Here is a 21,708-nt window from a genome sequence, read left to right on the forward strand (position 1 = left end):
CCTGGACTTAACCCTTGCTATACCTCTGCTGTATGCCCCTGGACGTAACCCTTGCTATACCTATCAAGTGCCCTCCAAATCACTCAATAAAAGCTTTGTGTGCCAACTGCTCTCCGCGTGTTCTGTCCCACCTACACCTCCGTCACATAATCATTTCAGAACTTTTTCCACCTTTAATGTAACCTTTAAACTGTAAAACTCAGTTGAAAAACAAACAAATCTTAGGTGGAGGGAAGTAAAAATAAAAAAAAACTAAAATATGGTTGCATAAGTGTGCACACCCTTAAACTAATACTTTGTTGAAGCACCTTTTGATTTTATTACAGCACTCAGTCTTTTTGGGTATGAGCCTATCAGCATTGCACATCTTGACTTGGCAATATTTGCCCACTCTTCCTAGCAAAAACACAAACACTCCAAATCTGTCAGATTGTGAAGGCATCTCCTGTGCACAGTACTCTTCAGATCACCCCACAGACTTTCGATCGGATTCAGGTCTGGGCTCTGGCATTCGAAAACTTTAATCTTCTTCTGGTGAAGCCTATCCTTTGTTGATTTGAATGTATGCTTTGGGTCATTATCATGCTGAAAGATGAAGTTCCTCTGTGTTCAGCTTTCTAGCAGAAGCCTGAAGGTTTTCTGCCAATATTGACTGGTATTTGGAACTGAAATTACTCTGTATTACTAGCAGTGCATGCAATGAATGACAAAAGTGAGGCTTCCTACCTGTTAGCTAGGTGTCTCATCACACAGCGGAAGCAAAATAATGTTACATCACTCCTGCTTTCAATGTGAAACACTTCGAGTAGTGTTTTTGTCCTACACCTGTATATTCCTATGGGAAAGGTGTATCTGAAATGAATGGTGTGATGACAGGGTCTTTTCAAAGCCAGTGATTTTACTGCAATACACTTAGAAAGAAGTTAGCTCACCAGCTCTGTGCTCACCGGTCTTTGGCCTCTGCAACACACAGGAGAAACCCGAAAAGCCAACAACTACATCAAACAACGTAAAACCGGCAACTTCTGCATCCAAAAATAACTCCGTCTTGGCTGGGCGTCTTTATAGTTGCCTGAGGGCAGGCCCCGCCCAGCCTAGGTGTAGTTTCTGCATGTGGCGCTAGGCTCCGCCCCTGGGCGGGATGAGGGCTGTGAGTTGGGTGCTGAGCTGCTCTCTGCTGTGGAAAGTAGGTTGTGTGACGGTGTAGTCCGGTCTGGCCGGAGCCTCCTCCGGAGGTAGTGAGACTTCTCCCGGGTATCCTGAACTCCGCTCCGGCCATGGCTTTTGCCAACTTTCGCCGCATTTTGCGGTTCACTGGAGACAAGAGGAAGCTGCGGGAGTACGAGCACGTCCGGAGGGACCTGGACCCCAATCTGGTGTGGGAGATAGTGGGCGAGCTGGGGGATGGAGCGTTCGGCAAGGTGTACAAGGTGAGCCGGACACTAAGGGGTGTGCTAACCTGGGTGGTCAGGTGAACAGTGTGTGCAGGTGAGGTACCCAGCATGGTCCTATATAGTCGTCCACCTGTCATAGAGCCGTGTGCGGTCGTCCACCTGTCATAGAACCGTGTATGCTCGTCCACCTGTCATAGAGCCGTGTATGCTCGTCCACCTGTCATAGAGCCGTGTACAGTTCTACACCTGTCATAGAGCCGTGTGCGGTCGTCCACCTGTCAGAACCGTGTATGCTCGTCCACCTGTCATAGAGCCGTGTATGCTCGTCCACCTGTCATAGAGCCGTGTACAGTTCTACACCTGTCATAGAGCCGTGTACAGTTCTACACCTGTCATAGAGCCGTGTACAGTTCTACACCTGTCATAGAGCCGTGTACGGTTGTCCACCTGTCATAGAGCTGTGTATGATCCTCTACCTGTCATAGAGCTGTGTACGATCCTCTACCTGTCGTGGAGCCGTGTACGGTCGTCCACCTGTCGTGGAGCCGTGTGCGGTCGCCCACCTGTCGTAGAGCCGTGTGCGGTCGCCCACCTGTCGTAGAGCCGTGTGCGGTTGCCCACCTGTCGTAGAGCCGTGTGCGGTTGCCCACCTGTCGTAGAGCCGTGTGCGGTCGCCCACCTGTCGTAGAGCCGTGTACGGTTCTACACCTGTCATAGAGCCGTGTACAGTCGTCCACCTGTCATAGAGCCGTGTACGGTCGTCCACCTATTATAGAGCCGTGTACGATCCTCTACCTGTCATAGAGCTGTGTACAGTTCTACACCCGTCGTGGAGCCGTGTACGGTCGTGGAGCCGTGTGCGGTCATCCACCTGGATGGAGGCGCTGGGTGACGATGTCGCAGGGAAGGTAAACAAACGGCTGTTTGAAATGTTTTAAGGCACTTTTACTACATATGTTATGTCAGATCAATTCTTGTAATGCTTGGCTTTACTACACTATGAGAGACATCCTGTATCTGTATATTGGCAGAGGAGATGGCTGAGACCACTGGTCACTTAAAGGGGCATACACCAGGTGAGATATTAAAGGGGAGAAGATCTATTCATACCCCAGTGGGGGAAGTACTCCTAGAGACCAACTAAAGAAGGTTATTGGTCCATGATTGGAGGTGAGCACATTAGAGAAGGTGGGCGCACTATGTATGACGGGGTGGATTGCTGTGATCATTCAGCTCAAAGTGGAGGAAGATATTATTATTTTTTTTTTTATACAGTAATAACATTTGGGGACAATAAACAACGCTTGTTGAGTTTTATGGACTCATTTTTTGTTATATCACTATTGATTTTGTATTTATTGGAAAATCACAATTGATATACAGTGCTCAGCATACATGAGTACACCCCAACAGATTGGTCAGAAAACCTTTAGTTCAGTCACTTTTTTTCAAAGAAAAACGGATGAGTTTACATCTATTTTTTCATCATCAGCTGTCAACGGGATTCCCCACTCACAGCTGAATGTAAAAAAAAAATAGCCAGTAATTAAAAAATAATTTAAAAAATGGCATGGGCCCCCCCCCTTTATCTATACCAAGCCCTTCAGATCTGGTTTGGATTTTGAGGGGAACCCCCACGCCAAAATTAAAAAAAAATGGTGTGCCCCCCCCAAAAGCCATACCAGACCCTTATTGGAGCATGCAGCCTGGCAGGTTAGGAAAGAGGGGGACGAGCAAGCCCCCCCCAAACCATTCTAGGCCATATGCCCTCAACATGAGGGGTGCTTTGGGTCAGGGGGCTGATGGGGACAAGGGCCTCTTCTCCACAACCCTGGGCTGTGGTTGTGGGGGGCTTATTGGAATTTGGAAGCCCTCTTTAACAGGGCCCCCAGATCCCGACCCCCCCCCCCCCCATGTGAATGAGTATCGGGCACATGATACCACTACTCATTCACACAACAAACTGTAGTGTGAAAAAAGACAGGAGACATTCTTTGACAAGTCCTTTATTAAAAGAAGGTCCCCGAAGTAGGTCCAACGTCAATCACGATGCCCACCAACACTGACCGGGGAAAAAAACTAAAAAAAGGCTCCACTACCAACACTGGCCCCCGACCGTTTGCCTCTGAGCTGGTTTGACAGTTCTTAAATATGTAAGGGGGTGGGGCCATCACGTATGTGACCCCGCCCCCGTGTGATGTCAGTGGCCAGTATGCCCCGGTCAATGATGTCACCGGGTGTCCCCGTCCCTTACATATTTGAAAACTGGCAAACCAGCTCAGAGGTAGATGGTCGGGGGCCAGCGTCGGTAGCGGAACCTTTTTTTTTTTTTCTTTTCAGAGCGGAGGCGGTGGTGGGCATCGTGATTGACATTGGATCTACTTCAGGGGACATTCTTTTATTTTCCTTCTTTTAATAAAGGACTTGTCAAAGAATGTCTCCTGTCTTTTTTCACACTACAGCTTTTTTTTTTTTGTGAATGAGCAGCGGTACCGTGTACCCCATACTCCTTCACGTGGGGTAGGTGGGATCTGGGGGCTCCCTTATTAAAGGGGGCTTCCAGATTCTGATAAGCCCCCTGCCCGCAGACCCCCACAGCCACAGCCCAAGGTTGTGGGGAAGAGGCCGTTATCCCCATCAACATGGAGACAGGGTGCTTTGGGGGGGGAGCCCCCATGTTGAGGACATGTGGCCTGGTATGGTTTTAGGGGGGGGAGGGGTGCTTGCTCTTGCTTGCCCCCCCCCTTTCCTGACCTGCCGGGCTGCATGCTCTGATAAGGGTCTGGTATGAATTTTTTGGGGGCCCCTACGCCATTTTCTTTTTTAAATTTTGATGCGGGGGTTTCCCTCAAAATCTGAATGGCGTGGTATGGATGGAGGGGGGGACCCCGTGCCATTGTGGGTTTTTTTTTTTTGTATAGCCATGTACGGTTTTCCATCTGTCACAGTGCTGTGTACGATCCTGCACCAGATCACGGGGCCGTGTACAGTCCTGCACCAGATCACGGGGCCGTGTACGGTCCTGCACCAGATCACGGGGCCGCGCCTGTCATACAGTCTGTGTGCGGTCCCGCGCCTGTCATACAGTCTGTGTGCGGTCTCGCACCTGTCATACAGGCCATGTACCGTGCCAAATCGTGTTCCATGTTAGACACCTCCAGGAATATCAACCCTATTGTGTCATCAGCACCTGACAGATCCGTGCAAGGTCCCGCAGCTTGCTTAGAGCCGTGCGTGGTCCCACAGCTGACTTGGAGCTGGACCCAACAAGGAGACGTGGATATACACTTGCTCGGCTTGGAGCCGTGCAAGGTCCTGCAGCCGGCTTGGAGCCGTGCAAGGTCCTGCAGCCGGCTTGGAGCCGTGCAAGGTCCTGCAGCCGGCTTGGAGCCGTGCAAGGTCCTGCAGCCGGCTTGGAGCCGTGCAAGGTCCTGCAGCCGGCTTGGAGCCAGACCTGACAAGGAGATGTGGATATACACTGCTCAAAAACATTAAAGGAACACTTTTTAATCAGAGCATATTATCAAGTCAATGAAACTCCTGGGATATTGATCTGGTCAGTTAAGTAGCAGAGGGGGTTGTTAATCAGTTTCAGCTGCTTTGGTGTTAATGAAACAGCAGGTGCACTAGATGGGCAACAATGAGATGCACCCAAAAACAGGTATGGTTTGACAGGTGGAGGCCACTGACATTTTTTCCCTACTCATCTTTTCTGACTGTTTTCACTAGTTTTGCATTTGGCTAGGGTCAGTGTCACTACTGGTAGCATGACGTGATACCTGGACCTTAGAGAGGTTGCACATGCAGTCCAACTCCTCCTAGGATGGCACTTCAATACATGCCATTGCCAGAAGGTTTGCTGTGTCTCCCAGCACAGTCTCAAGAGCATGGAGGAGATTCCAGGAGACAGGCAGTTACTCTAGGAGAGCTGGACAGGGCTGTAGAAGGTCCTTAACCCATCAGAGGGATCAAAATCTGCTCCTTTGTGCGAGGAGGAATATGATGAACATTACCAGAGACCTATATAATGATCTCCAGCAGGCCACTGGTGTGAATGTCTCTGAAAAAACAATCAGAAATAGTCTTCATGAGGGTGGCCTGAGTGCCTAACGTCCTCTAGTGGGCCCTCTGCTCACTGCCCGGCACCATAGAGTTCGACTGGCATTTGCCATTGAACACCAGAATTGGCATGTCTGCCACTGGTGCCCTTTGGTTTTCACAGATGAGAGCAGGTTCACCCTGAACACATGTGACGGACATGAAAAGGTCTGGAGAAGCCGTGGAGAACGTTCTGCTGCCTTTAACATCGTTCAGCATGACCGTTTTGGTAGTGGGTCAATGATGGTCTGGGGAGGCATATCAATGAAGGGACACATGGACCTCTATAGGCTAGGCCAGCCTTTCTCAACCATGGTTATCCAGCCACCCTGGTGTGCCTTCAGGCTTCTTCAGGTGTGTCTTGACAAAATGCCTAAAAAAATTGTGTACAAGCCAGCAGGGGAATCAATCCTGCCTTTTAGTACACAAAGGCACAGGTTTTCACTGTGCACTTTTATGACCTTCTAGCTGCCAACATCCTAACAACCAATGACATCATCAGTTGATAAGGAGGACTTGGGGTGCATGCCCCTCTCCATCAGCACTGGAGTCACATTAGCAAAGTGAGGGAGAGAAACAGAGACACGCTGGAATACTAGTCGGTACCAGTGTGCAAAGGTGTATTTGCTTTGAAAGAATAAATCACCTCTAATGTTGGGTGCACTGAATGTGTGTAAAATAGTTTTTTACATTTTAGAATGGGATGCCTTAAGATCGTACAGAATTTTAAAGGGTGCCTTGAAATTATCCATAATTTTAAAGGGTTCTTTAATTGAACAAAGATTGAGAAACACTGGGCTAGACAATGGCACCCTGACTGCCATTGGGTAATGGGATGAAATCCTTGGACCTATTGTCGGACCCTAAGCTGGTGCAGTGGGTCCTGGGTTCCTCCTGGTGCATGACAATGCCGGCCTCATGTGGTGAGCGTATGCAGGCAGTTCCTGGAGGATGAAGGAACACCTCTGGTATATCATGTTTCAGTCCATTTGACACCGCCATGTTGCTCCTCAGACTGTCCAGGAGCTCAGTGATGCCCTGATCCAGATTTTGGGAGGAAATACCCCAGGACACCATCCATCGTCTCATTAGAAACATGCCTCGAAGTTGTCAGGCATGCATACAAACATGTGGGGGCCATAAAAACTACTGAGAACCTCTTTGAGTTGCTGCAATGAAATTTCAGCAAAATAGACTAACCTGCTGCATCATTTTTTTACTTTGATTTTCGGGGTGTCTTTGAATTCAGTCCTCTGTAGGTTGATAATTTTCATTTCCATCAAATGATGGGGAATCCTTACGTTCCTAACACATTACCCAGTCCGCATCAGTGTAGATATCCAGCATGATATTTTTCTAAAAGTGATCTATATTTTTGTTCGTATACATTTATTGGATGAATACATGAGAGCATTGGTGGTTTATTTTGCAAGATTGTGTTAAATGTGGGGACTGTCTGTGGGAGGTTGATTACAAAGTATTTATATAAACAAGGATGATTGGGATTTGGGAGTATGTGCTGATAATAGTATATACACTGATCAGCCGTAACATAATGACCACCCACCATTTCCCATCAAGGCATGGATTCCATTACACCTCTGAAGGTATGCTGAGGTATCTGGCATCAAGCCATCAGTAGCAGATCCTATTAAGTCCTGTACAGGTGAAACTCGAAAAATTAGAATATCGTGCAAAATTTTTTTTATTTCAGTAATGCAACTTAAAAGGTGAAACTAATATATGAGATAGACTCATTACATGCAAAGCAAGATAGTTCAAGCTGTGATTTGTCATAATTGTGATGATTATGGCTTACAGCTCATGAAAACCCCAAATACACAATCTCAGAAAATTAGAATATTGTGAAAAGGTGCAATATTCTAGGCCAGTGGTTCTCAACCTTCCTAACGCCGCGACCCCTTAATACAGTTCCTCATGTTGTGGTGACCCCCAACCATAAAATTATTTTCGTTGCTACTTCATAACTGTAATTTTGCAGTGGGAGGAGTAGTGCCACATCATTGGTGTCAGTGGTAGGAATAGTACCCCATCATTGGTGTCAGTGGGAGGAATAGTGTCCCATCATTGGTATCAGTGGTAGGAATAGTGCCCCATCACTGATGTCAATGGGAGGAATAGTACCCCATCATTGGTATCAGTGGTAGGAATAGTGCCCCATCATTGGTGTCAGTGGGAGGAATAGTACCCCATCATTGGTATCAGTGGGAGGAATAGTGCCCCATCATTGGTATCAGTGGTAGGAATAGTGCCCCATCATTGGTGTCAGTGGTAGGCATAGTACCCCATCATTGGTGTCAGTGGGAGGAATAGTGTCCCATCATTGGTATCAGTGGTAGGAATAGTGCCCCATCACTGATGTCAATGGGAGGAATAGTACCCCATCATTGGTATCAGTGGTAGGAATAGTGCCCCATCATTGGTGTCAGTGGGAGGAATAGTGCCCCATCATTGGTGTCAGTGGGAGTAATAGTGCCCCATCATTGGTGTCAGTGGGGGGAATAGTTCCCCATCATTGGTGTCAGTGGGGGGAATAGTTCCCCATCATTGGTGTCAGTGGGGGGAATAGTGCCCCATCATTGGTGTCAGTGGGGGGAATAGTGCCCCATCATTGGTGTCAGTGGGGGGAATAGTGCCCCATCACTGGTGTCAGTGGGAGGAATAGTGCCCCATCACTGGTGTCAGTGGGAGGAATAGTGTCCCATCACTGGTGTCAGTGGGAGGAATAGTGCCCCAACACTGGTGTCAGTGGGAGGAATAGTGCCCCAACACTGGTGTCAGTGGGAGGAATAGTGCCCCATCGTTGGTGTCAGTGGGAGGAATAGTGCCCCATCGTTGGTGTCAGGGGGAGCAATAGTGCCCCATCGTTGGTATCAGGGGGAGCAATAGTGCCCCATCGTTGGTGTCAGTGGGGGGAGGAATAGTGCCCCATCGTTGGTGTCAGTGGGAGGAGGAATAGTGCCCCATCGTTGGTGTCAGTGGGAGGAGGAATAGTGCCCCATCGTTGGTGTCAGTGGGGGGAGGAATAGTGCCCCATCGTTGGTGTCAGTGGGGGGAGGAATAGTGCCCCATCGTTGGTGTCAGTGGGGGGAGGAATAGTGCCCCATCGTTGGTGTCAGTGGGGGGAGGAATAGTGCCCCATCGTTGGTATTAGTGACACCAATGATGGGGCACTATTCCTCCCACTGACACCAATGATACTTACCTTGCTGACCCCTGCTCCAGCCTGGGCTCGCTCGCTCCCTCCCTCTCCCATGGTACAGACACTTACCGGTCAGATGTCTTCCTTCTCCGGCCGCTCTCCTCCTCTTCACTCGCTCGATCTTCGCGGTGCCGCTCGGCTCCTCCTCTCCAAGCCCCACCTCCTCGCCGGTGATTGGCCGCCTGTGTGCCTCTCCTGAGCTACAGTTCCAGCGGCCAATCACCGGCGAAGGATTGATCCCGGGGGTGTGTCCAGATGACAGGGATGGCATGTCATCCCGCCCACACCTGGAGACGGATAGAGGAGTGGTGTCTCGGTTCCTAAGGCCATCGGAAATATGTGTTTTCCGATGGTCTTAGGCGACCCCTGTGAAAGTGTCGTTCGACCCCCAGGTTGAGAACCGCTGTTCTAGGCTCAAAGTGTCCCACTTTAATCAGCTAATTAAGCCTTAACACCTGCAAAGAGTTCCTGAGCCTTTAAATGGTCTCTCAGTCTGGTTCAGTAGGAATCCCAATCATGGGAAAGACTGCTGACCTGACAGTTGTGCAGAAAACCATCATTGACACCCTTCATAAGGAGGGAAAGCCTCAAAAGGTAATTGCAAAAGAAGTTGGATGTTCCCAAAGTGCTGCATCAAAGCACATTAATAGAAAGTTATGTGGAAGGGAAAAGCGTGGAAGAAAAAGTTGCACAAGCACCAGGGATGACCGCAGCCTGGAGGGGATTGTCAGGAAAAGGCCATTCAAAAGTGTTGGGGACTTTCACAAGGAGTGGACTGAGGCTGGAGTTAGTGCATCAAGAGCCACCACACACAGACAGATCCTGGACATGGGCTTCAAATGTCAATTCCTCTTGTCAAGCTGCTCCTGAACAACAAACAACGTCAGAAGCGTCTTACCTGGGCTAAAGAAAAACAGACCTGGTCTGTTGCTCAGTGGTCTTCTTTTCTGATGAGAGCAACTTTTGCATCTCATTTGGAAACCAAGGACCCAGAGTATGGAGGAAGAATGGAGAGGCACACACTGCAAGATGTTTGAAGTCCAGTGTGAATTTTACACAGTCTGTGTTGATTTGGGGAGCCATGTCATCTGCTGGTGTTGGTCCACTGTGCTTCATTAAGTCCAGGGTCAACGCAGCCTTCTACCAGGAGAGACCGAACAATGTAGAAGAGCTGAAGGCCGCTATTGAAGCATCCTGGTCTTCCATAACACCTCAGCAGTGCCACAGGCTGATAGCGTCCATGCCACGCCGCATTGAGGCAGTCATTGCTGCAAAAGGGGCCCAAACCAAGTACTGAGTACATATGCATGCTTATACTTTTCAGAGGTCTGATATTGTTCTATGTACAATCCTTGTTTTATTGATTGCATGTAATATTCTAATTTTCTGAGATTGTGGATTTGGGGTTTTCATGAGCTGTAAGCCATATTCATCACAATTATGACAAATCACGGCTTGAACTATCTTGCTTTGCATGTAATGAGTCTATCTCATATATTAGTTTCACCTTTTAAGTTGCATTACTGAAATAGATGAACTTTTGCATGATATTCTAATTTTTCGAGTTTCACCTGTAAGTTGTGAACCGGGGCCTCCATGGATCAGACTTGTTTTTCCAGTACGTTCCACAGATGCTTGATTTGGATTTGAGATCTGGAGAATTTGGAGGCCAAGTCAATACCTAAAACTGGTGTTCCTCAAGCATGGTTAAATTTATCAGACCAAACCACCTTCTTCCATTGCTCCTGTGGTCAGTTCTGATGCTTGCATGCGTGTTGTAGGCGCTTTTGACTTTGGACACGGGTCAGCATGGGCACTCTGACAAGTCTGTGGCTATATGCAACAAACAGCGATGCACTGTTCAGACACCTTTCTATCAGAACCAGCAATTAACCAATTGCCTGCTGAGCACTTTTACACCCTTCCTGCCCAGGCCAATTTTCAGCTTTCAGTGCTGTTGCACTTTTAATGACAATTTCACGGTCATGCAACACTCTACCCACAAACAGAGCTTTCTTTTGGTGGTATTTAATTACCACTGGGTGTTTTATTTTTTTTTGCTAAACAAATGAAAAAAGACCTAACATTTGGGAAAAAAAATAAACGTTTTTCTTCGTTTCTGTTATAAAATTTTGCAAACCGGTAATTTTACCTCCTTTATCGATGTGCGTTGATGAGGCGGCACTAATGGGCAGCACTGATGGGCACAGATTTGCAGCATTGATGTGCACCTTCTGGGGCTGCATGGATAATCAGGGCACTGATTATCAGTGCCCTGATTATAAGTGTAGATGTCTCTATTCATGTTTGCGGTTATGAGCAGTACTTTCCTCATGCTGTGACACTGTTCTGGGAGGATGTCATATGGTGTCCCTCCCAGAACTGGATGACAGCGCTGTAGCTGTCATTCGGCTATGGTGAGGTCAGCAAGTGGTTAACTTTTACAATAATTTGAGCTATAATAACTTTTCTATTGGTTGGGACAACATGGGTCAGCCTTTGCTCCCCTTCTGCATCAATGAGCCTTGGTCTCCCATGACCCTGTCCCTGGTTTGCTGGTTTTCCTTCCATAGACGTCCTTTGGTCAGCCCTGACCAGTACAGACTAGGAACATCCCACAAGAGTTTTAGTTTTGGAGATGCTCTGACACAGTTCCCTAGCCATTACAATCCAGCCCTTGTCAGAGTTGCTCAACACCTTACGCTTGCGCATTTTTTTCTGCTTTCAACAAATCAATCTCAGGGTCAGCATGTTCTCTTGCTGTCTAATACTGTATATTCCACCCACTTTCAGATGCCATTCTAGTGGGACAACCAATGTTCACTTTTCCTGTTAGTGGCAATGTTATGGTCATATTATGGTCTATAGAGTGAATTGCCATGCTGCACTATTCATTGCTTGCCTTTTTTATTCATGAGAAGTATGTAGACTGCCTTTAGTTACTTTTACTTTTCAAGTGGTATATCTATAGCAAATTTGTATAGGTACTTCTTCTTTAAATGTTGTGTAGATTAGGGAAGGGTTAAACCCTGTCAGGTTAAGTCTCCATTCACACTATGTGGTTTGGAATTGCCGCCATTCCCCCCATGATTCCAAATCGTGTGGCAATTGACGCAAAACGTGCAATGCATGTTTGGGTGCCATTCATTCTAAATGGTACCCCAGACAGGCAGAATCACACTGCAGTTGCAGGAAAACTCAACTTTACAAAGCATGTGAAACTTGTCACCCAAAAAGGAGCAGGAACTTCTTTTGGATGACGATTGCGCATAGGGCAGCCCATTGAAATAAATGGGCTGCACTATGTGTGACACGTGGAATTGCCTGAAAATCACTCACACAAAATCACTAGCGTGAGCATGAGTTTCCACTACGCAAAGTGTGATTGGAGCCTTAGAGCTGATTTATACATGTATGGTGCAGATTGAAGCTCAGGTTTCACAGCTAATTGAAACAGTAGTTGTTCAGCAGGTCAGGTTTACAACAGGTTCAGGACAGGATTAGATCAGGTTCAGGTCAGGATTTTATCCTGTTTACAACTGATGGTCTGTGCGGCTTAGAAACGGTTCCTGTAATCCGCACCTGAACCAGACCTCACTGCTCAGAAATTGTACATGACTCTTTTTCAATCCGCATCGCCAGTGCATCGGACATATGTGAACAGGCACCAAGGGAAGCAATATATTTCCACATGTCATGTGGATTGGATGCGGTTCAAACCGCATCCAATCTGCATATATGTGAACCGGCACTTTCTCTTCTACAGTTGTAAGTACAACAGGTGTCCCTATTGGAAGACCGCACCTCTTGTTTTGGTGACAATCAAAATTTTGGAGTTACCTTTTTGTCTTGGTGACAATTATACAAGTGTGCATCTCCCCAGTGGGTACAAAATCAGCACTCAAAATAAACTTACTAGAGTATAGGAATATGTAAACTAATTATTCTCTTGTACTAGGTTTCCTATAAGTATATTCGTTTTAACTTTGTTTTGTTATGGATCATGATGACCTGTTTCAGCTTGTTTGGTTTATGAATCATAAACCACTTCAGTGCTTTTCATTTTTATTTAAAGGGGTAGTCCTCTCAAAATGGAAGTTTCAGTTATGGGTAGAAGCTAAAGTTTTAAAACATCAAAATCCTTCTTTCATACTAGATTTGCAAGCACTGCCACTTAGCTTTAGGGTCCTTTCACATGGTTCCGCTGTGCTTTGTTCAGCAGGGGATGTGTGACCAGATCCTCTGCTTAAAAAGAGCCGAATAGTACAGATGTCCGTTGTTTTACGTTTGTGCTTGTTCAGGTTGTGTCCACATTTACCCGGCAGACAGGGGAGGACCCTTGATCACTCTATGGACAGTTTGATGTAAACAGACTTGTGTCCAATTACATCAAGATGCTACCCATCCGTCATGTGTAGGTCTGAAAATATGGAAAAGGAGGAAATCCTTTTCTCTCTCCTTTTTTTTGTTTTTTTCCCAGACCTGGATGCACTCAGAGGTAGTAGGACACAAGTCTGTTGACTTCAGACTGCCCATAGACACATGGAGCTTCTCGGGTCCACCTGGAAAAACAGACAGGCTGACCTGGTCATAAAGCCTGTGTGAAAGGGCTCTTAGTCTAGATATGGTGTTCGAAGGGGTCTCACTCAGGCTACGTTTTTCATAACAATGTAGCTTAGCTCTGATAATAAAACAGTTCAGACTCTAAACCAGGGGTCTCCAAACTTTTCAAACAATGGGCCAGTTTATTGTCCTTCAGACTTTAGGGGGGACGGATTATGGCCGGCTGGGGTAGAAGATGTCCTGGGCCCAGAATACAGATGGCCTCAGGGTTGGTGGTCAGTAGGAGGAGAAGTAATGTCCCGTCATTGGTATCAGTGGAAGGAATAGTGCCCCATCATCGGTATCAGTGGAAGGAATCGTGCCCCATCATTGGTATCAGTAGGAAGAATAGTGCCCCATCACTGGTATCAGTGGGAGGAATAGTGCCCCATCACTGGTATCAGTGGGAGGAATAGTGCCCCATCACTGGTATCAGTGGGAGGAATAGTGCCCCATCACTGGTATCAGTGGGAGCAATAGTGCCCCATCACTGGTATCAGTGGGAGCAATAGTGCCCCATCACTGGTATCAGTGGGAGCAATAGTGCCCCATCACTGGTATCAGTGGGAGCAATAGTGCCCCATCACTGGTATCAGTGGGAGCAATAGTGCCCCATCACTGGTATCAGTGGGAGCAATAGTGCCCCATCACTGGTATCAGTGGGAGCAATAGTGCCCCATCACTGGTATCAGTGGGAGCAATAGCGCCCCATCACTGGTATCAGTGGGAGGAATAGCGCCCCATCAGTGGGAAGAATAGCGCCCCATCACTGGTCTCAGTGGGAGGAATAGCGCCCCATCACTGGTCTCAGTGGGAGGAATAGCGCCCCATCACTGGTCTCAGTGGGAGGAATAGCGCCCCATCACTGGTCTCAGTGAGAGGAATAGTGCCCCATCACTGGTCTCAGTGGGAGGAATAGCTCCTCATATCATTGGGAGCAATAGCCGGATAAAGGATAGCAAATGGCCACATCCGGCCCCCCGGGCCGCAGTTTGGAGACCCCCTGCTCTAAACAAAACTTGTGGCAGTTTTCACTTCAGTACTGTATTGTTGCTGCATCTGAGGTTGCATTCACACATGAGTGTTTTGAATCATGGGCAGAATTGCCACAATTTCAAAACGTTCTGCTAAAACGACAAATCGTGGAACTGTGTGTTAAGGTTCCATTTCATTTTAACGGCACCTGAAAAGGCCTTTCAATTCTGCTGCAATTGTCACAGCAAACTGCATCGCTCGAAGTTTCTGAACTTCTTTTGGGCGACATGCTTTGTGCTATGTGGTTTGCCGTGATTGCAGTGCAATTTATCATGGCAGATTCGCACTGCGTTTTCAAGTGCCATCAAAATGAATGGTACCTGAACATGTGGTTCTGCAATTCGTCATTTTAGCAGAGCGCTTGAAATTGCAGGAAGAATTGCGGTGATCCAAATGCCCATGTTTGAATGCAGCCTAAATGTGCTCAAATATCGTAACCACCATATAGCTGAATGGCACACCCCTAATTTCTTTTGACCCCCGCATGAAAAGAGGTGAAAATTCAGTTCCTATATATACTCAGTCGTGGAATCCTGCACAATGGTTAACTAACATTTTACACAGATCACTGACTACATGTTCCTACGGCTTGTTTACAAATTCATTTCATGAACAGTGATGTTAGATATTACTCACTGAATACATTTCTGGTAAGATGTAAATTGTTTGTGATGGGTTATGTGTATTTAAACAATAAATAATGGTGCAGTGCTGAATAAATACTAAATTAATATAAAATCAAACTAATTAAATCCATAGATAAACATACTTTAGTGAAAAACAGGTGTATCAATAATTAGTGCTCACACATATAATCAAAAAAATAACCCCAACACTAGGATCATATTAAGTGAATAACATAATTCATGCATGTGTATAAAACACTCTGTGAAATAATTCAATCTATATATTTACACATATACATATATCCACTGCAAACAAAATCCACACAATGTCCCAGTAATGTAAATATAAATATAAATCCGTGCTCCACAGCAATGACTCGCGTGTAAATATTGTGAATCCGGTGCCCACAACTTGTGAATCCAAAACCTTTCAAAGTGGCCCCTCACCTCCCAATAGTGACCACAAAGGCCAGCTCGCTTTCCCAAGAACAATCTCGTCACCACCAGATGGACCCTCCTGGATATTCACAGGCCTTTATCCTCCTGAGTACTCCACTCCCCTGGTACTTGTATCAGTGGTTCACCCACACAGGATCATGATAAAAACAGATAGAGATCCTCCATAGTGTAAATCAGTATTTATTGCATAGATAAATCAAAGAAATCCTACTCACATGTCCCACAGCAACATCAGGCATTTCCCCATATTATGGGTGCATGTGCATGGTTCCGGGTGTATAAAGATGGCCCCCACGCCGGAAATGACGTCACCGCGTACCGAAAGTCCTGTCACCGCGTACTGACGCGTTGTGTCACGATAGTCACGTGACTTCTTCAGGGTATCACAAAAGGGTTTACAAATTCATTTCATGAACAGTGATGTTAGATATTACTTACTGAATACTTTTCTGGTAAGATGTAAATTGTTTGTGATGGGTTATGTGTATTGCCGTCTTTACTCTACATTGGAAATATGTTTGCATTGTTAGGAGCACTTTAAGCCCAATTGAACTTTCAGTTTACATCCACTAAATACATTCCAGGTGCATTAAAAAGTGTATTAAGTCTTACTGTGCTTTTTTTTTTTTTTTTGTTTGTTTTGTTTACTTTTTTTTTTTTTTTTTTACAGTCTTTTCATATTATCCTGTGTCCATGCACACATAGACTTTTACCCCTGGTTCTCATTAGGTACAAATACCTGCAGCCACACCACGCACACAGAGGAATGCAGGACTCACAAGCGGGTGCCATTAATTCTAATGGCACGCCGCCCGCACTGGAGATCTGAGCCGTAATGAGAACGTCCGTTCCCGTGCGGGCTGCGATTTCCCAAGTAGTGCAGGGACTTCTTCCCAAATGAATGGGCTCTCGTGCCCGCGGAAATCACGGCCCGCATGACCACACAAGTGTGAACCAGGGGTTAGAAGCTTTTAATGGCAGGGGGCATTTACCAGCAGGAAAAAAAACCCCAGGGCCAGTGTGTCCAGGAGCAGCAGCATTTTGACAGAAAATCCCTTGCCACGTGTAAATGCATCTAAATGCGTGTTAATGCTGGGCTCGTTTAGCGCTTGATTGTTAATTAATTTCACTGGTTAGAAGAAATGTATTATTCTGGCCAATGAACTGAAACAACGCTCAAGCGCTTGACGCCTGTAAACGTGCCTAAGCATTTGTAACAGCGTCAGACACATTTTATAAGAGTTAGGCGGTTTTTGTTTTTTTTTTCCTGCCAAAATGCTGCTACCAAGAGGAGGAGCATTTTTAACTTGTCCTGTGTGCCCAGCTTCCACCCAAACTGCATTGGGATAGGTACAAATACTTACTTCTCCCCTTGCCATGTTTCCTGGGCTTTGCTGTAACACCTGCGGAACTGGGATGGTAGGTAGGGGAGAGCAAGACCAGCGACTTTCTGTTCACTGATTCCCCCCCCCCCCCCCAGCTAGTAAGAACCAGTAAGCAATGAGGATTTCATCACCTCAGTTTCAGCTGTCACTTTCAGTAGCCTGTGTGGCCAGGGAAGATGCAGAAGAATCATGATCTGTGCTCCATTAGTTTGTGGAGGGAAGGGGAGACATCCTGGGTCCAATGGAATCCTGATGTCTCAGTAAAGAGAAGCAAAATATTTGCACATAGAGGGCTTGTCAGCCCCTTGAGTGATGGCAAAAAAATTCAATGAAAATAATTATATAAAACTGAAGTTACACCCAAGTACTCTCCACCCCCCTTCTCTTCCATGTACACAGTGCATGAATATTGACACATGCATCTGGGGAGCCGGTGTATAAAAATGTCAGTTGCACTACACATAATAGGTATTGCTGCACAGGAGTGAAATCAATAATTCTAGGGCCATCACTAAAGTGTTACTAAACCCACAACAGTAAAATCAGTCTGTATATGCAGTAAAGCATGCTTGTTATACTCACTGTGGAACCTAAGGGGTTAATCCTCTGCATTGTGTAAAAAGCCGTTTGATCCTGACTTCTCTGCTCCTCTCTTGTTCAAATGTCCACATCTTATCTCAAAGGGGGCATTGTGCTCAACTATGACTTGTTTTGCACGTCTCCTCTTTTGAGGAGCATGTTGGTACTATGGGTCCTATCATTGATATATGACTCTTTTATGTCAATAAATGGTTATATGTATTTTACTGTGTGGTCTCTTGCTGTGCCCAAAGAATCCAATGCACTTGCCGTACCAAGCAGTTCGGTTTCTTTTTCTTTTGTATGTACAGGATTTGGCACCAGGAAGCTTTTTTTGGTATTTTTTTTTATGTATGTCTAGAGAGGTGTTTTTTTTTGTTTTGTTTTTGTTTTTCTTGGGAGAGTGCATGTGATCAGCACAAGGCCAATCAGCACTGTCCAGACAGAGGTGGGGTGTTTTGCATCCTCCTAGAGCAGAGAAAACTCCTACAAGCTTTAGTCAGTACTTTGCTGGACACTGATAGAAGTCACAAGACTGCTCTAACTGCTGATGAAAAAAGGTATTTAGCAGTTTATATTCACTAAAATAATTGCACTTCCAGGTTGTGTGTACTGTGGGAGACCAGATATAGTGAATGCAGGGTCCTGGGTTTAGTAACACTTTAAGGTTTTATTTATTTATTTCAAGTACTTATATATGGCGCTGTCAATTTACGCAGCGCTTTACATATATATTGTACATTCACATCAGTCCCTAACCCACAAGGGGCGTACAATCTAAGGTCCCTAACTCACATTCATATACAAGGGCATGTCTTTGGACTGTAGGAGGAAACCGGAGTACCCGGAGGAAACCCACGGAGGCACAGGGAGAAAATGCAAACTCCAGGCAGGAGGTGCCGTGGCTAGGATTCGAATCAACGACACTAGTACTGCCAGGCGGAAGTGCCACTGTGCTGCCCTTAACATTGAAACTTTAAAGTCCATCTCTGGAAAAGTCTGATTTTTTTTTTTTCTTTTTTTAACCTCCTCCCACCCCTGTCACTAACCCCCCCCCCGTTGTTGTTTTTAATTATTTATTGTTTTTTATAGTTTGTCCCTGTCAGGGAAAAAAGTTTTTTCAAATCTCTGTTCAGACCAATGTGAGTGCATTTGCACATGAACATTGCTGGTAGAGCAGCCCATTCATTTCAGTATGCTGCCCTACCCATGAAAAATAGGAAAGTCCTAGACACTTTCTTTTTTTAATCACGCCGAACCAAAATCACATGGTGGTTTAGCATGCTCAAAATGTTGTCATGGTTGCTGATGTGTGGAGGTGTCAGTACGAATTAAAGGCACCCTGTACATCTGCTAAAGTGCAGCACGTCTGTCTGCAGGTTAGGAATGTACATGTTCCCCGCTCACAGGGATGTGAACCTAGCCTAAAATCCAGGTGATATTATTACCTGCTTTCAGGATCTGTTTATTTTAGCCAGCGAGGGAGACAGTGCTGGTGAGGAAATGAACAGATAGCTCTTCTCAACAGAAAATGCTATCACTGAATGGTTGTCAGGAGCATTTCCTGATTTGATGGTGGAGGAAAGAGTTGAAGGCAGCCCAAAGAGTTCTCCTACTGTAATGCTGGAACACTTGTTACTATTTATCAAGGAAAAAAAAAGTGCTCAAAGAACAAGTGAAACTGTGGGCAGGCTATCAACATTTAAGTAATTACAAATTGGTTAGGGCTCATTCATATACAGTACTTGCAGAAATATAAAAGTCCTGGTTTTCAAGGAGTTTAAGCATTTTTAGAGCCTATGATGGGCATTCAGGTAAAAGCAATCAAGGCAGCTCTTGAGCCACCAAATCACTTTACAGAGCCTCTGAAGGTGTAGATCCCCCCCTTGTGATAAATACGATTAAGACGAAAAACTTAAAGTGTTACATTCTAATGAAAAAAAGAAAACTGCCCCATACACACCCAAATGTAAATGCACAGCATAGGACATGCTTTTGTGTGGAAACATAAATTGTTCCACATGTGGGTTATCATTGGAGCAAGTGCTATATTTCTAGAGCCGTAATTCATGGTTAACTCTGAACTGGTAATTGGTAAAGGCTTTGAAACCGTTGGCTATAGAGAACTTTGGGTACCATCGTTTTTTTTTTTTTATTATTTCTCAGGGGCCTGTAACTTTATTTTGACTTGTTTGGCATCTAATTACTCAATGCAACCCCAAATTTTTATTTTAGCAAAACATTGGGTATAATAATGTGTTTTTGCAGACAGATTCATTTTAGTGCATTTTTTTCCTGAAAAAATGCATTTGATAAACGACTGCGGAAATATTGTGCAACATAAAAAATTGCAGCTGCCTTTATTTTATTTTCCAGGTTCTCTTCTTTCAGTAGGGGTTTAAAGTAATTTCTAGCAAAAAATGCAGATTTTAACGTGTGCCAGAAATGAAATAATTGCCCAGTATAGGGGTTAACATATGCACTGCTGCTGTGATGACACTTATTTTGATGCAGCCAATGCATTGTATTGTAGTGTCTAGCTGACAACATAGTCCTGTGCACTACAACACATGCAATGTTTTATGGTGCATTAAAAAAACTAAAATATATATATATATGTGCAGCACAATGGCTTAACGGTTAGCACTTCCGCCTGGCAGTACTAGGGTCGTTGGTTCGAATCCCAGCCACGGCACCTCCTGCCTGGAGTTTTCATGTTCTCCCTGTGCCTGCATGGGTTTCCTCCAGGTACTCCGGTGAGAACCCCAGCCAATTTACCCTCACAACTGCCAAACATCCCTAAAGACACCTGCCCCCCCCCCCAACAAAAATAAAGGTAACAACTCTACACATACCTTTTTTGCCTGCAGTCTTCCTAGCCAATTTGGTGATGTCACAGGAGCTTCCTCTACATCTTTTGTGGGGGCTGGGAATTCTCTTTGGGCGCAGTATTCAGTCCCAGTCTGCGTGTTGACGCATCCCAGGGAAGGGGGGGGGGGGTGTCAGTAACAGGTTGGAATAATCAAGATAAAACACTTGCACATTCCAGTGACTTATATACAGTATATGTATTGCAGATCTGGTGTGGTTAATTAACAATTGAATGCATTATGATAATATTAGACCTTTGTGTTCTGCAAAAACAAGTCTGTCTTGTTAGGGACTGGAGGATGGTAAAATGTCAAATTATGATTTCATTATACCAGTTGCACAATGCATGGCATTTAATTCAGTCTTTATCCTTGCAGTAACTGTTTTCCAGAGGGCAAAAACCTTGATTTTAAACATGTAAAATCAAAATCAAATAGAAGTTATATGTTAAACACAAATCAATAAAAGATTGCCAGACTCAGTAACTATAAAGCACTGACCATGTTGGAGGAGAAATTTTGTTATGTAGGAGGTATAGGCCAATACAAGAAACTTTAGCCCTGGTTCACACCAGGGCGACTTGTCCTGCAACTTGAGAGTTCAAAGTCTCACCCCATTTGCAGCAATGGAACCGTTCGAATCACTTTGGCTTAAGTTGCAGCAACTTTAAAAAAGGTTCTTGCATTATGTTTGTGCAATTTCATCGTGACTTGCATTAACGTCTGTTTAATGAAGTCACAAGTCGCGTAAAAATCGCCTTTGAAATCTCGCTGAAGCAGAGTGACTTCAGAGCCGCACTAGTGTGAATCGGGGCTTAGCATTAAAGTATATGTGAATCCTCAGCTTGTAAAACAATCCATTCAGTTTAAAACGGATACGAAAGGCATTTGTGTATAGATATAAAACATTATAAACACTTTTTTTTTTTTTTTTCGCCCTTGTTTTATAAGATGACCACTCATGATGCACTCATCTATAGCATACATTGTGGTTCAGTCTGGATCTGTCTGAAAAAGCGATAGACCCAGACTGCATGCCTATGTGAAAGAGTTAATCCCTTTCTCTTCCATCAATTGTTTTTTTTTTTTGTTTTTTTTTTTTGTTTTTTTTTGTTTGTTTTTTTGGAGCTGCTTGAGATTTTTTTTCACGTCTAAACGATCTTCCACATGGGCACAGAAAATGCCATGTATTTAGGCAATCCCTTCAATTCTTGGGCTAAAAGAACCATTCTAGAATTTGTATGCACATAGGTGTATGCACGTTTATGCGACTAGACGTATGTACCATACATACTGAACTTGCGTTTTTTTTATGAAGGAACATTTTCCAGGAAGATCTGATGTTAATACAGCAGTACCGAGTGCAAGGACCCTTACCCAAATATTAAGGTCTGACTGTCTTTTTAAAAACAGTTTTAGATAACAGATATTGTTGGT

The 21,708-nt window shown here is 45.1% G+C and overlaps 1 protein-coding gene across 1 annotated transcript in view; it reads left to right on the plus strand.

Annotated features, from left to right (window-relative positions):
- The first annotated feature begins 1,172 nt into the window (after positions 1 to 1,172).
- Positions 1,173 to 21,708, plus strand: part of STK10 (serine/threonine kinase 10) — a 198,625-nt gene continuing 178,089 nt past the window's right edge. Inside the window, exon 1 of the mRNA XM_089659470.1 lies at positions 1,173 to 1,430. Coding sequence (XP_089515596.1) covers positions 1,278 to 1,430 — 153 coding nt within the window. The 5' untranslated portion in view covers positions 1,173 to 1,277. The remainder of the gene's footprint in view (positions 1,431 to 21,708) is intronic.

The sequence above is a fragment of the Staurois parvus genome, unplaced genomic scaffold (assembly GCF_062004578.1).
Source record: "Staurois parvus isolate SC_StPar_1 unplaced genomic scaffold, SC_StPar_1.0 ptg001158l, whole genome shotgun sequence".
Lineage (NCBI taxonomy): Eukaryota > Metazoa > Chordata > Amphibia > Anura > Ranidae > Staurois > Staurois parvus.